General features: G+C 38.1%; 1 protein-coding gene across 4 annotated transcripts in view; it reads left to right on the top strand.

Annotated features, from left to right (window-relative positions):
* ADD3 (adducin 3) overlaps positions 1 to 12,924 on the top strand; it is a 131,687-nt gene that overhangs the window by 91,983 nt on the left and 26,780 nt on the right. For all 4 annotated transcript variants that reach the window (XM_060768381.2, XM_060768382.2, XM_060768380.2 and 1 more), the window contains one exon: positions 7,247 to 7,467. In XM_060768381.2, the coding sequence (XP_060624364.1) occupies positions 7,273 to 7,467 (195 nt within the window). In that variant the 5' untranslated portion in view covers positions 7,247 to 7,272. The remainder of the gene's footprint in view (positions 1 to 7,246; positions 7,468 to 12,924) is intronic.

Raw genomic sequence — 12,924 nt, 5'->3', positions numbered from 1 at the left:
AGTATGCCCGTTGTGGTGGTGGTGGTAGTGGTGGTTTATTCGTTCAGTTGCTTCTGACTCTTCATGACCTTATATACCAGCCCACGCCAGAACTCCCTATCGGCCAGTTGACTCTGAGTGTTGGCTCCTCTTCATTTTCCCTTCCATTTTCCCCAGCGTCATTGTCTTCTCTAAGCTTTCCTGTCTTCTCATGATGTGGCCAAAGTACTTCATCTTTGCCTCCAATATCCTTCCCTCCAATGAGCAGTCGGGCTTTATTTCCTGAAGTATGGACTGGTTCGATCACCTCGAAGTCCAAAGCACTCTCAGAATTTTCCTCCAGCACCACAGTTCAAAACGTCTGTCTTCCTTCGCTCAGCCTCTCTTATGGTCCAGTTCTCACATCCATAGGTTACTACAGGGAATACCATTGCTTTACCTATTCGGATCTTCGTTGCCAGTGTGACGTCTCTGCTCTTCTCTGTTTTATCGAGATTGGTCATGGCTGTCCTCCCAAGAAGTAAATGTCTTCTGATTTCCTGGCTGCAGTCTGCATCTGCAGTAATCTTCATGCCTAGAAATACAAAGTCTGTCACTGCCTCCACGTTTTCTCCCTCTATTTGCCAGTTATGTCCGTTATCTTTTGTAAAATAGTTTTCTAGTGTTGGCTGACGAATAGTGCATTTTAAAACTTTTGCAAAATGAATCTCTGTTGTACTGCCTCTTGAAACTGAATGTGTTGATTCTAAAGATCTTATACAGTTTATGTGAGGGGTCATTTATATATTATAGAACAAATTGTTAAGGTTTGAATAAAATTACCCCCTGAATCCACTGTCAGATATTTAGCACTGTATAGTATGTCCTTTTTGAAATCATTCATTACATTGGGATTTTTATTGTGCATCATACTCAAAAGTTTTCCAGGCTGTGGAATTCCCTAACAACGGAAGCTAGGCCTGCCTACCACCTGTTGTCCTCCGCGCAGCCAAGGAGATTTTTATTTGGATAGACAGTTGTCAGTTAAGTGTAGTAGCTGTAGAAGATGCATCTCGGGATTCACAGATGTAGATTGTTTGGCAGCTGTGCATTGTCTAAGGAAGGGTTTCAGTAAGTGCAATACCATTCTACCTTCTACAAGAAGAAGACATTAACTAAATACCTCTTTCATTTCTAACCAGTGCTAGAACTAAAATACATTGGTGCCCTCATTATACTGAAGTAGTTTAGGATTGTCGCATTTGTTTCACCATAGTTCTACATGACATATGTTTTCGTGTTGCCATCAAACAGCCTTAAGGCTGGGTTCAGACTGAGTGGTGGTTGTACTTACACCAACTGTTTTCCGGGATTGCAGTGCTTTAGAGCAGTGTGGGCAATAAGCAGGAGTGGGAAAAGTAGCTGAATTTTCAACATTAACAGCATATTTACCACCCCTTCAATCTTTTCCTCTTCAAGGATATTCACCATGAGCTATCAAATGCTTCTGCCAGGCTAATTTCCTTTCCTTCTCCCACCTCCACACTGCAGCCTGGTAACATTCTGTATGATTCATGCATCCTGGGAGGACTGTTGGGATGTTCATTATTTATATTCTTAATTTTCAAATTTGTGCATTCCTAGGGTGTCCCCCTAACCCAGTGCTTCTCAACCTGTGGGTCCCCAGGTGTTTTGGCCTACAATTCCCAAAAATCCCAGCCAGTCTGGGAGTTGAAGGCCAAAACATCTGGGGACCCACAGGTTGAGAACCACTGCCCAAACCTAATATGTAGAAGCTACTCTTTATTTTGAGGTGGATCCATTGCATTGGTAGACCAATGCTTGTTGACTATCCAAGTTCACTATTACAAGTAAGTACATAATGACATGTTTCATTACTTTAATTTTAAAAAGTATCGCATATAAGACGACCCCCAACTTTTCCAGTTAAAATATAGAGTTTGGCATATACTCGCGGTATAAGACCACCCCTCTTCCAATGCACACTAAATAAAAAAATTAAAAAATCAGATTTGAATTCAATATGGTAATTTTAATTCCAATGGTTATGACGTGCAGATTCCGAGGAGACATTGTACCTTACATTGTACATTACAGTTGCTCTTTCTCCCTTGAATTTCATTTACACTCTGGGTCCTTTACATCATGCTGGCAATAAGTTGAAATAAATAGTTGCATTAAATAATTCTCATTTAAAGCAATTAAAAAACCAGCCGAGGTAAAGTGTCAAGAATTTGAGGGGTGCAATCAGATATGCCGATCTGTAATAAAATATTTTGGTTTTCCTCTAGTGCAGCATTTGACTGTTTGGCCTTTAGTTGCAGGGAAAAATAGATACGTGTCATGGAATACAGTTTTCTGACTGTAGTGAAAAGTGTCTGGATAATTGATAAGGCCAATCACCTACTGACATCTTGCTAAAATGGCATTTCCCTCCTCCCCTGTTTCTAAGTCTGCTGGTCTCTGTGAGAAATGGTCAGCAAATGGGGAAAGGGATAAAAGCTCAAATGCTAGTTTGATCTCATAGGAAAAGCTGCCTCCTTTGTAATAGAACTTGTCATGTGGTTAGTTACATATCCTAATTAATTTTGTAGAGATGTGGGGTTCAAAGGGTAATTAAATTGAGTACTTCTGCTGTTAACAATTGCATAACTGAACCTAGTAGTCATAATTGGAAAATTTGTAATTGATTTGAAAGGGGGTGGTTGTGGGGGGAATTGGCAACCTTAACCTCCTAGAAAAGTCCTCAAAGATAGCAGAGGTTGTTTAATGAACACACTGGTCCAAATTCTGAAAAAAAAAATAGGGCATATTCACAAAAAAGAAATAGTCACAAAAGAGAAATACATCAGATTAATGCAGCAGCTTTTCAGTTATAGCTAAAATTGTTTGGGGTAGGTGTTTAATGCCGAGTGTATATTAACAAGAAAATTCCTGCTTCCACTTTTCTGTTGTAGAATTGCTGATTTTACAATATTTGAAATCTGACCCCACTCCACTTGTGACAGAACTTAACAAGAAGTGCTAACTTTCTGGTAATCAGACAGACTAGATTTATCATCACTTGTTAATCAGAATAATAATTGAATAAGAGACAGCTCTCCATGTAATATGCACCATCTCAAATAAAGCCAGGATGAGCAACCACCCAAAGTCAGGACTGTGTGCTTGCCTGCTCCCACATTAAAAAAATAAATTTAATACTGTGTGCTTGCCTGCTCCCACATTAAAAAAATAAATTCAAAATGTCCTGAAGCCCGGGGGTCATTTTATCATATATTTATTTATTTTTATTTATTTACAATATTTATATTTTGCCCCTCTCACCCCATAGGGGACTCAGGGCGGATTACAATGAACATATACATGGCAAACATTCAATGCCATAGACACACAATACATATAGACACACACACAGGCAATTTAACATTCTTGCTTTCCGGTTTCATGAGGGTATGCTCGATTCAGACCACAGGGAGAACTGTCGCTTCACCGTCCACTTGTGACACTGAGTCCTTGATGGATTACTTCCTAAATCTTACCCACACTGCTGGAAGGTTTTATGGTGTCGTAAATTAGTTAAATTAGCCTCCCCACATAAAACAGTACCTAAATTTCCTACTTAACAGATGCAACTGTGTTTCGGGCTGCATTGGTCAACAGCAAACTAGATTATTAATGGTCGGGAGCTCACTCCTACCCAGGATAGCTTCGAACTCATGACCTCTCAGTCATTAGTAATTTAATGCAGCTGGCTACTAACTAGCTGCGCCACAGTCCAGTCCTATATATCCACACACAGCCAGTGTATTTTAGGCCTTAAAGAGCTCTTCTTCTGAAGAAGGAGGCATACTGGAAGTGGCCAAGGGAGAATTTTATAAACACCCCCCCCCCCCCCCCGCCCGCTCTCAACATAGGTGGGCATTTTGAGCAAGGGCCTCATTTTACCATTCTTAACTATGTTTAGCTGAGCAAAGAGAATGACTGAGATGCAAGAAAATATGAATACCAACATTTCTAGTTAGCAGTATCAAGAAATTTTGAGGTCTTTAAACATCTTAAAGACCAATCCTTTGGGGATTTAATTGTCTATTCCTCCACAATGGGGGTTGAACTAGATGGCCCTTCCAGTCTTTTCCTGTTCTGTTGTTCTTTGTTTTTTGGGGTGTTTCACGGAAATGACAGATAAAATATTTTATTAAGAATAAGATTGTGTATTGATTCTTGAACACACATGTATGGAAAATAAGTGACAGTCTGATGTATTTCTGTAGAAAATCTGTCTGCCAGTCCAGGCCTATATATACCAATATGAGGATAAAGATGATATAGCAAGATAAAACTTGTTTTATCTGCATTGTAAGCCATGCTGTTAGAAAGAGTTATACATTGATGAAATAAAATAAAAGCAAGTAATGTGTATGATTCAGAATACAAGAGGAAAAGATTTCAGGGGCTGAAGTAGTAACATTAACAGTCAAATGTCTCAAACAGGAAAAGGTGAAAAAAGTGTGGAATTTGGAGGTGGAATATGGAGTTAACCCAAAGGTAGAAGAAGAATACGCATTAATTTTTATGGATATCTTTAAGCATTGTTACAGTGTGGGGACTAAATCTGTAATCAATTTCTATTAAAAATACTTCTTTGTTAACATGGGAGCTGTTTTCAAAAGAAATTTTCATTTTATGTCTAATTTTTTTGGTTGCTATTCTTGTGTGTCTTCATGTCGTTTCCAGCTTACGGTGACCCTATCACAGGGCTGAGACGTGTAACTTAGACGTGGTGACCCAGTAGGTTAATGAAGATTTAGCAAAAGGTTCTCTTGTAATATTAATTTTACTCAATAGACATTTATCAAGAGCTGGTGTAGATGACACAGTAGAGGCATGTTACTTCACTCAGCAGTTCTTGGAGTGCATTTCAGCCTCTCAGAACAATGGAATGGGCATTGTAGGATCAAGTTGCAGTGTGTCAAGTGAGGAATAATAAAAGTGCAAATTTAGAAAGAGAATACTTAATGTTCTTAATATTTTCTTATAATATTGACACATCCAAATGAAACGAAGAATAGCATGAAAACAGGGAAAAACGTTAAGCAGGACATGAGGCTTCCTGTTCTTTGGGGTAACTGGTATGCTACTCAGGTATTTGTATTGTTATTACATACATTCATGTTGACTGACATATGGTGAAGCTTTCATTGGCTTTTCTTCACATGGTTTATTCACAAAAGCTTTGCCACTGTCTTCTTCTTTGGCTGAGAGAATGTGACCTAAAGTTACTCAGTAGTTTTTCATGGCTGATTGGAGATTCACATCCTGGTATCCCAGAATCCTTCTCCAACACTCAAGCTACTGTATTGTACTGACTCTCATATAGGCAAAAACATAGGTAATGATGCGCATATTGGTAGGAATTAAAAATGATATACAAATGCAAGAAATGAAGTTATATAAGTAAACATCATGCCAATGTTCTACAATAGTATATTTAAAATTCAAACTATCTTTTCAATTGCTGCCAGGGCAAAAAAAAAATCTCTGGAGCAATGCACAGGTGGGAGGAAACCATTCTATATAAACATACTCAGAAATGTAGCTACAGTTCAGTTAAACTAATCATTCCCAATATCTGAGCTGTTTTTTTGATTAAGTACTTTTCCGGGCTTAAACACCATCTGGTGGTCTCCTGTGAGTTTCTGGCAGCAGTTTACAGGAAATAAATGTTTTATTCCACTGACGCTACAGGCGAACTTAAAAGTGGTGCTGATAGAAGTTTGTGCATTGCAGGTTCCAAATAGAAATTGTGAATAATATCTGTGGTCTCCACATAATAGCTTGGTTTAACAGCCAAGCCATTGTTTGTGATCAGGTTGCGTCGTTTGCCTACCTACACTTCCATGTCATGGAAACTGCAGAGAAGTTGAAATCAGGTGAATTAGAAAGAGGCATAAAGGTTACTTACATTACAAGGCACTATAATTACTGTGCATGTACAAAATTTGGACAAATCGGAGGGGACTTGCCTCTCTTCAAAAAAAGTGTACGATTTTCTCACTTTTCTGACCCCCTACACATGATGGTGGTGTTGAGAACTCAAGTTAGCTGGACACCACAGAGACTTCTGAGGATGGATGAGGTCAATATCATGTGCTAAGTACAAATATGCTCTTGATTTTTGGGTTCTTATGAGTCAATAAATATCTTGTTCCTGAAAGGGAGTCACTAGAGCCATAGTCCTGGGGGTGGTGTGTGAACATCATGGTCACAAGACACCCAAGTACTACCAATGTTCTTCTGGCCTGTCAGAGCAGGATCAGAGTAAATGCTTGTGTGTTATTCTTTATTGCTTATTGTTTATTTTTGTTTATGTTATTTATATTAATTGTATTGTATTGACTGTTTTTGTTATTGCTTTTGTTTATTGATGTACTGCGGGCTTGGCCTCATGTAAGCCGCACCGAGTCCCTTGGGGAGATGGTGGCAGGGTATAAATAAAGTATTATTATTATTATTATTATTATTATCATTGAGTAGCCATTGATTTCACTTGATTGTGTTGGCTCTGCCGGCATATTGTCTCCATCATGAATGTTGTGTAACCTATTTAGTAATTATTTACAAAGATTGCTCATCACCTACTTTTCAGTGACTGTGCTCATCAGCACCTTCATTACATTTCGATTACCCTAGCCCAGAATTTCTGATTTGAAGCCAGGACATCCATATTTTAGGCCCTTGGTTGAAGGGTGATTAGAGAAAGATCAGTTTCAGCAGCCCTTTTCACTTGTGAATTTGTTTTGCTAGATAGTTGTGGCATTCATATAACGGCTTAGTGGCTGGTAGTTTGCAACAGACATTTCAGATAGTTGAAACATTTTGTGATCCTGCTTAAGTCTATAACTTAAGTACTGGTTATAAAGAAAATTCTTCAAGCAGACAGAAAACGAATGTCCATTAATGTTAAGACTGGCATCTAACGCAATACTTCTGTAAAATTTGGGGGTTTTTTTCCTTTATTTTAGTACAGTTTTTTACTAAATGTCATTTTTAAATGACATTATTAAAGAACATCTTTTCCCCCCATCTGCTGTGCCTGAAACCACTCCTGAATCTCTCTTTTAAAAGCTGGTGGTTCTGGCTGCATTTCTGTCTGATTCTTTCCCCTGAGGAGGAGGGAAGATTTTAAACATCTATTCTTGTAAAGTTGATATGATGGCTTGTTTTTAAATGCCATTAAATCTCCCCTGACATCTTATTGTTGCAGGTGAAGAAAACAGTATAAATTGAAACATGAGCACGGAGACCAGCCAGGGGGTAATCACAACCCCTCCACCACCCAGCATGCCTCACAAAGAGAGATATTTTGACCGCATCAATGAAAATGACCCTGACTACATCCGTGAAAGAAATATGTCTCCTGACCTCCGGCAAGACTTCAACATGATGGAACAAAGGAAGAGAGTCACACAGATACTGCAGAGTCCCGTGAGTTGGCTTCAACAGGGAAGGGAACTGCAACAGTGTTTCTTTATTTTTGGAGACTTGCATCTTATGTGCTTATTTCAAAAATATGCATAAAACAAGAACAAATGGAGCAAAGAGGTGAAACCTCCAGGGCTGCATCACAGCAAGAGAAAATATCTCAGGACTGTAACTTTTCATGAGCAGATAGTTTGTTCATTTTTTATTTGCACAGTGTTTATGTGCAAACAAACAGCCCTTTATCTGGAGTTTCCCTTTTTTTTCCTCTTAATGCTATGCTTCATTAACACTGCACAAAAGTAGCTTCCCAACTACATGGCATTTGGTTGCTGCTGAGACACAAGCAAGAGAGGGGGAAGTCAGTGACTAGATAGAAACTGTTGGGAAATTTACATGCAGATCTACGTTTACTTTACATTCTGTTCAAATACTGCTTCAAATGCCTTGACATGATCTTTTTTGTTGGTAAGGCTAAACTATATTTTACATTATCCTTTAGAGAATATTTTAGAACACCAGTTTAATGTCGCCTCCATTATGACTTCACTGCATCTACTAATTGTTTTATAGAAATTTAAATTCTCCCAAGGGTCAAAGAGAAATGGTAGTTTGTCATAATGCATAACAGATCTTGTTTTTCTGCTCATCAGCTCATGCACATTATATCCAATCATAAAGCATAACACCATTGAAATGAGCCATCCTATCTATATAAATAAAAATGTAATGTTGGTTTGTGAGATTAACATAACTCAAAAACCACTGGATGAATTGACATCAAATTTGGCCACAATACACCAACTAAACCAATGTATGTTTTCACTAAAAAAAAAAAAAACCCAAAAAAATTTAACCGAAAAGAACTTAAAACCCACAAAGCTAAATGACTACACAGAGCATGTGTTAAAACAACCCCCCCCCCCCCCGCCGCCCCTTTCTCCTGCATGAGAAGAGAAAAAAACAACAGCTGAGAGAGAAGCAGCTTGAAAGAGGGAGGGAAAGGTGGCCCGTATATCCCTCTTGCTACCCCCTGCCTCTCTCTTCCCAAAGGATTGAGAGGGAGGGAGGGAGGGAGGGAGGGAGGGAGGGAGGGAGAGGACACCCTCCTCCAAATTCACCCCCTCCTTCCTTTCCTTTCCCTTCCTCTTGGCTGCCTGGGATGCGGGGCTCTATGTCCGCAGCATGGAGGCACCTCTGCTGGGCTGCTGGGAATTCTCATGGGCGGGATTGTGTGTGTGTGTGTGTGTGCGCGCACCTGTGTATGTGTAGGCACACACACACACCTATATGCACACACATATCTCTACATACTTCAACTCCCAGAAAGCTCACCCATATTGAGTTATGGGAAGGAATTCTGGGAAATTCCTTCTCATAACTCAATATGGGAAGTATTCCAGTATTCAAAGAAAGGACAAAAACAGGAAATGCAAGCTCTGTGAGTTATGAACGGCTATCTAGGAAGGCACAATCAAAACACTCCCGAAAGATAGCCATCCATTTTTACTTTATAGCAACCCTGGGCTATAATATCTACAATAATAATATTGATATATCTATCATAAAAATATCTATAAGTCTATGTCTATAACAATAGTATCTATATGTCTATAATAATATCTTTATGTCTGTAATAATAAGGTCTATATGCCTATAATAATATCTATAGGTCTATAATAATATCCATATGTCTATAATAATAATAATAATAATAATAATAATAATAACTGTCAATAATATCTATACATCTATAATAATAATACCTATATGCCTATATCTATATCTATAATAATAATATCTATATACATATAATAATATGTATACATCTAAAATAATAATGATAGTTATATTATATCGATAGTAATAATAATATCTATATGCCTATAATAATATCTATAGGTCTGTAATAATATCCATACAATTGTTGCCCGTTTTTGCTCAAAAGATATTTAGCCCTGTGCTCCTTCTATTTTTATTAGTTTTATAGTTTATGCAATGGTTTGATACAAAATAAATAAATAAATAACATCTATAATAATAATACCTATATGCCTTTAATAATAATATTTGTGTCTATAATAACAATATATATATGCCTATAATAATATCTATACATCTGTAATAAGAATAATAACACCTATATTATATCTTTGAACTGGGTTATATTGCAGTGTGAACTCAGGTAACCCAGGGCCTTTCCATACATCTATGTAACCCTTTGGCCTCAAGGAGACTGAAATGGGCCTATATTAGGTTGACACTTTGCAACTTCAGTTGTGTATTGATAGCTTAGAAACCAGCTTGTCCTCTTTTCTTTCTTTACCATTTCTCCACAATGAGCCACAGCAACACGTGGCCAAGTACAGCTAGTTATTATATAAAATGCGGTTTTCCATTGCAGCTATGTTTCTATGTGCCTAGTACTGCTGCCTAAATGGACAGTGGAACATCATGAGCCTTGCTTCTAGGTTAAGGTAGATAGGATTGCATTGTTAAAGTAGTGTATTTGAACTGTCATTTTAAAAAAACTTCTGAACGTGTAAATTATGTTTAAAAATTCAGTCCTCTAATTCAAAATATGAATTTTGTTATGTTACTGGATGTAAAATTTTTCATGCTTTGCCTTGTAAAATGATTACATTCAGTAACGTAAGAAAATTCATACTCTGAACTGTGTGTGGTAATACTTGTCAGTAGTGCATTATGATGGTTGTCCGGTATGTAAGAGGCATTTTTCCCCATGTGATGTACTGTTTGAAGGAATTAAGAAGAACTAGTGATCAGAGGCAACATTTAAAAGGTGCTAACAAATGGACTGAATAATCTATTTTTAATATGGAGGGCTGGTCAAATGGAGGAGAAAATAGTCAATCTGTGTATGTTATATTGGGAATCCCACTGAATATAGAAGGATTTTCAATACTCCCAATATGTTTGCATCATTGGGACAGTACCTGAAATGTGTAGGCTATTGATCTTCTTTGAAATATTTATGATTATTAGGTACGGTAAAATCGATATACGTTGCTCGCTGTTATGTGCCTTAAAATCATTTTCAACTTATGGCATCCTTAAGGCACATCTAGTATAGAGTTTTCTAGTCACGGTTGGTCCAGATGGGTTTGTCTTTGCCTTCCTCTGGGGCTAAGAGAGTATTATTTGCCTACATTCGACCTAGGGGTATTCTTTGGCAGAGAGAAGATTAAAACTCGAGTCTAACCACTACAATGGCCAATTATAGTATTAAGCTTATAGGGTAGTTATTTAACTTTTCATTTGCTGCTAGCAGTAGGGCTCTTTGGATTGAATTCAGCTAACAGGGAGAATTCTTTATTTGAAATTAATATTAAAATGCCCTTCTAAATTATCAGTGTAAACTCATTCGATTTTTCTGTATTTTTTTTTTTACTTTTAGGTGAATTTTGTCAATACAATGCACATCTCATTTAAGCATGGATTTGCGTATCCGAAATTGGAGTTAGAGCAATCCATACACAGTGTCACCCTAAAGCTAGTATTGTACTCTGTGAATTTAGTAAACATGGAGCAACACTAACTCAGTTGCTATTGACAGAAATCTCTTTGGAGGCAAAACACATTTTGTTATGTGCAGCCCTTATCTTGAGCAAGTTTTACTTGTGCGCAAATTTTGCAAAATGGGTAACAAGAGGATCGTAAAGTGTCATTCAGATAAACCAAAGGTGTGTCCATAGGGAATCTGTAAGTGTACACAAGATCTTCTCCTTTGGCTTCTCTTTATTCATTATTAGATGGTACTGAGAAAACTGTGAGGAAGTTAAACCTCTGCTTTTCGATGCTTCCTTCAATTCTTAGAAAGTACTTGCATATATTCATGCTCCTTGCTTTACTGCAGGGAAAACAGCACAGGCGTCCCAAGTGTTTATGGACATGCATCCCCCCCCCCCTCTCTCTCTCTCTCTCTCTATATATATATATATAAACAAACAACAGTAGATCAGGGGTTCTTGTGCTGTGAAGCATAAAGCAGCACATTCCAACAAATCAAGTGAATTCCAAATTTTATTGATGTCGTTGCATTAGTTACATTCAGTAAAACTAGAGAACCTATAGTTTGGTAAAAATTATTCATGCTTTGACTGTTGTAATAAATGCTGTTATTCTTTGGACAAAAGGGGTGGACAAAATACAGCCTGTCAACCATATGTATCTCTACATGGCCATTTTTGTGTACCGAAGGACTCCACTGTGGTATATATGTGTGCATATATATCCTCTTCAAAATACTGCTAAATGGACTCAGTGTTGTGTGGAGGGAATTTCCACTAGATTTGGAGACTGCCGGGGCCTGCCAGAGAGTAAAAACAATTTTTGCAACCCAAAAATATAGTAAAAATACCTCCATACATTAGTTGAGGTGCGGTCCTCAGAGGTTTCCCAGAAAACAAAGCTTTCCACAGTTGCCCACACCTGCTTTGGGGTGTCTAAAGTCTGTATTTTCCATGGCAGACTAATATACTCTTTCCTCTCGAATTAGATTTTTAGTCATAGGCTTTTTTATTCGTGAGCTTTCAGGGTCCAGGCCCACTTTACCAGATGCACAAGAAACTTTGTTTTATTTGACTGACACCAACATTCATGCAGGCCGGCACGAAGAAAAGGGTAGTTTTATTAACACAAAATGAGTTCAGAAGGCCCAGCAGTTCAGGAGATACAGTATGTGTCCTTATTATGCCGAGACCAGTGCAAACAATATCCAGTTAAAAGAATAAAGGGTGTAAAAGAGTGCTATTCCTCCCACTCTTCAGTTGAGTACTATAGGTTCAGATATGCAAGAAGAAAATTATTTCAGTGTATAAACTAGTTCAAGCACAGGGACAGGTGCTGGTATGAAGGAAGGAAGTTCTCAAGACTGCCCTTTTAATTGATCTATCTATCTCTACCAGACAAAAGAGCTACACATGAGAAAAAAATGAGAAAGGCTATTTTGTTAATACAGGTATGGCTATGATGGAATATTGAGGTGCCAGCAACACTGCCGACTTGTAGGTGGTAGGTGGCATTGCCATGGGATTGCCTGGGATAATGCTTGTCTGGCTGTGTAGCCTGTCTTTGGCCCCTTCCACACGGCAGAATAAAATCCCACATTATCTGCTTTGAACTGGAATATATGGCAGTGTGGACTCAGATAACCCAGTTTAAAGCAGATATTGTGGGATTTTCTGCCTTGATATTCTGGAATATAGGACTGTGTGGAAGGGCCCCCAGTGTAAATTGTTGGTTTATAGCTAGAACAGTGTGTTCCAGTAGAACGTCAGTGGACTGTCGCTTTCTCAGGCAGCCTGTAATCGTGTCCTACGAATAATTAAGACTCTTTGCTGAGTAGGGCCTGAGGACATTATTCAAATGGCTAGACATTCTGTCTGTGAAAATGCCATTGCCTAGACAGTGGGATATCCAGAATTCCTTGTTTTTGGTATA

The sequence above is a fragment of the Anolis sagrei genome, chromosome 3, assembly GCF_037176765.1.
Source record: "Anolis sagrei isolate rAnoSag1 chromosome 3, rAnoSag1.mat, whole genome shotgun sequence".
Taxonomy (NCBI): Eukaryota; Metazoa; Chordata; class Lepidosauria; order Squamata; family Dactyloidae; genus Anolis; species Anolis sagrei.
The sequence above is the reverse complement of the archived record's forward strand: the minus strand, read 5'-3'. Positions and strand labels throughout refer to the sequence as shown.